At 38.7% G+C, this 1229-nt stretch overlaps 1 protein-coding gene and 1 pseudogene across 1 annotated transcript in view; one reads left to right on the top strand and one right to left on the bottom strand.

The window, feature by feature from the left end:
- LOC122324516 overlaps positions 1-1229 on the bottom strand; it is a 307667-nt pseudogene that overhangs the window by 193088 nt on the left and 113350 nt on the right.
- The window catches only part of LOC122324513 (uronyl 2-sulfotransferase-like), a 7329-nt gene that overhangs the window by 3869 nt on the left and 2231 nt on the right, over positions 1-1229 (top strand). The window contains exon 3 of the mRNA XM_043219006.1: positions 1089-1186. Within this exon, the coding sequence (XP_043074941.1) occupies positions 1089-1186 (98 nt within the window). The remainder of the gene's footprint in view (positions 1-1088; positions 1187-1229) is intronic.

Raw genomic sequence — 1229 nt, 5'->3', positions numbered from 1 at the left:
TGTGTGTGTGTGTGTGTGTGTATGTGTTAAATTTGTAAAAAGACTGATAATTGAAAAAGATTAGTGCAAGTGTGTCAACTTTAGAAGACCTTTCCTCCTATTTCCTGAATTAGGGCTTAATAAAGGCCAGAGAAATAATGTTCACGTATCAGCTCATACTTGTCATGTGTAAAGGGCATTCTACTATGAAAGATTAATGCTGAAATAACTCGGTATGTTTTTCTACCTGCCAGCATGACGGCTCCTTTCTTCAAGACCCACAGCTTGCACGTGATTCCCCCCAGCTCTTAGGCACCCACCTGGGGCTCATGAAAGGAAAGCAGTGCATGGTGTCTGGAGCCTCATGGCTCTGTGGTCTTTACTTAACCTCTCTTGTGCACAAGTTAAAGACAAGGCTGTTAACCTGACATATCGCCCTCTTTTCCAAGAAGTATTATCTTGACCATTGTGCTTTGCAGCATGTAATCAGTTTGTTTAATTTTCAAGTATCATTATAGCATCATCTTTGACGTCTTTCCTTTCTTCTTTGTTTTTCCGAATAAGATTTTTTATTCTTATCCATGTTGTTCTCTGAGGATTTAACATATTGTAGTCTTGGTAATTAAACAAGGGAGAGGGAGAAATTATGTTTTGATGTCTTGCATTCTTTGACTAGTCTGGTTTCTTTTTGTTACGTAAATTGGAAACAAAATACACTGGCCCTCCCCGGTTGATCATTTTAAGTGTGGGTACATTGCCTTTTCACATTTTCCCATCTAATTTTCCCCAGTGTAATTAAAGCTTTTGTGATAAAGCATTGTTTCTGTTAATGCATTGGGTCCTGTTTAGTCTGTGTTTTGGACGTGTTTATAAGAGATTAGGACTTTCAGAAGACTGGTTCATTGCTTGTGTAAGTGGTTCCCCCTTGTGGCCACTAGAAGAGTGGTACAGTGGATGGAGTATATTTAAGCGTATAATCCATTGAAAATGAGTCTAAGATTTCTAAGCACATTTTGAATTTTTTGCTTAGTTTGCAATTTTTTTCCCCCAGTATGCTGCTTTCATTTTGGCTGTAGGATCTGACTCATTTCCCCTTTTCTTCACTGCAGGACATTAATGTTTGCATCATGGAGAACTACCCAGAGTGTTCTAACCCACGTCTCTTTTACATTGTTCCATACTTTTGTGGACAACACCCTCAGTGCAGGTAATTCACTCTTTAGGTATTAATGTTGGTGGCCAAACCAAAA

Source organism: Puntigrus tetrazona, chromosome 20 (assembly GCF_018831695.1).
Source record: "Puntigrus tetrazona isolate hp1 chromosome 20, ASM1883169v1, whole genome shotgun sequence".
NCBI lineage: Eukaryota > Metazoa > Chordata > Actinopteri > Cypriniformes > Cyprinidae > Puntigrus > Puntigrus tetrazona.
The sequence above is the reverse complement of the archived record's forward strand: the minus strand, read 5'-3'. Positions and strand labels throughout refer to the sequence as shown.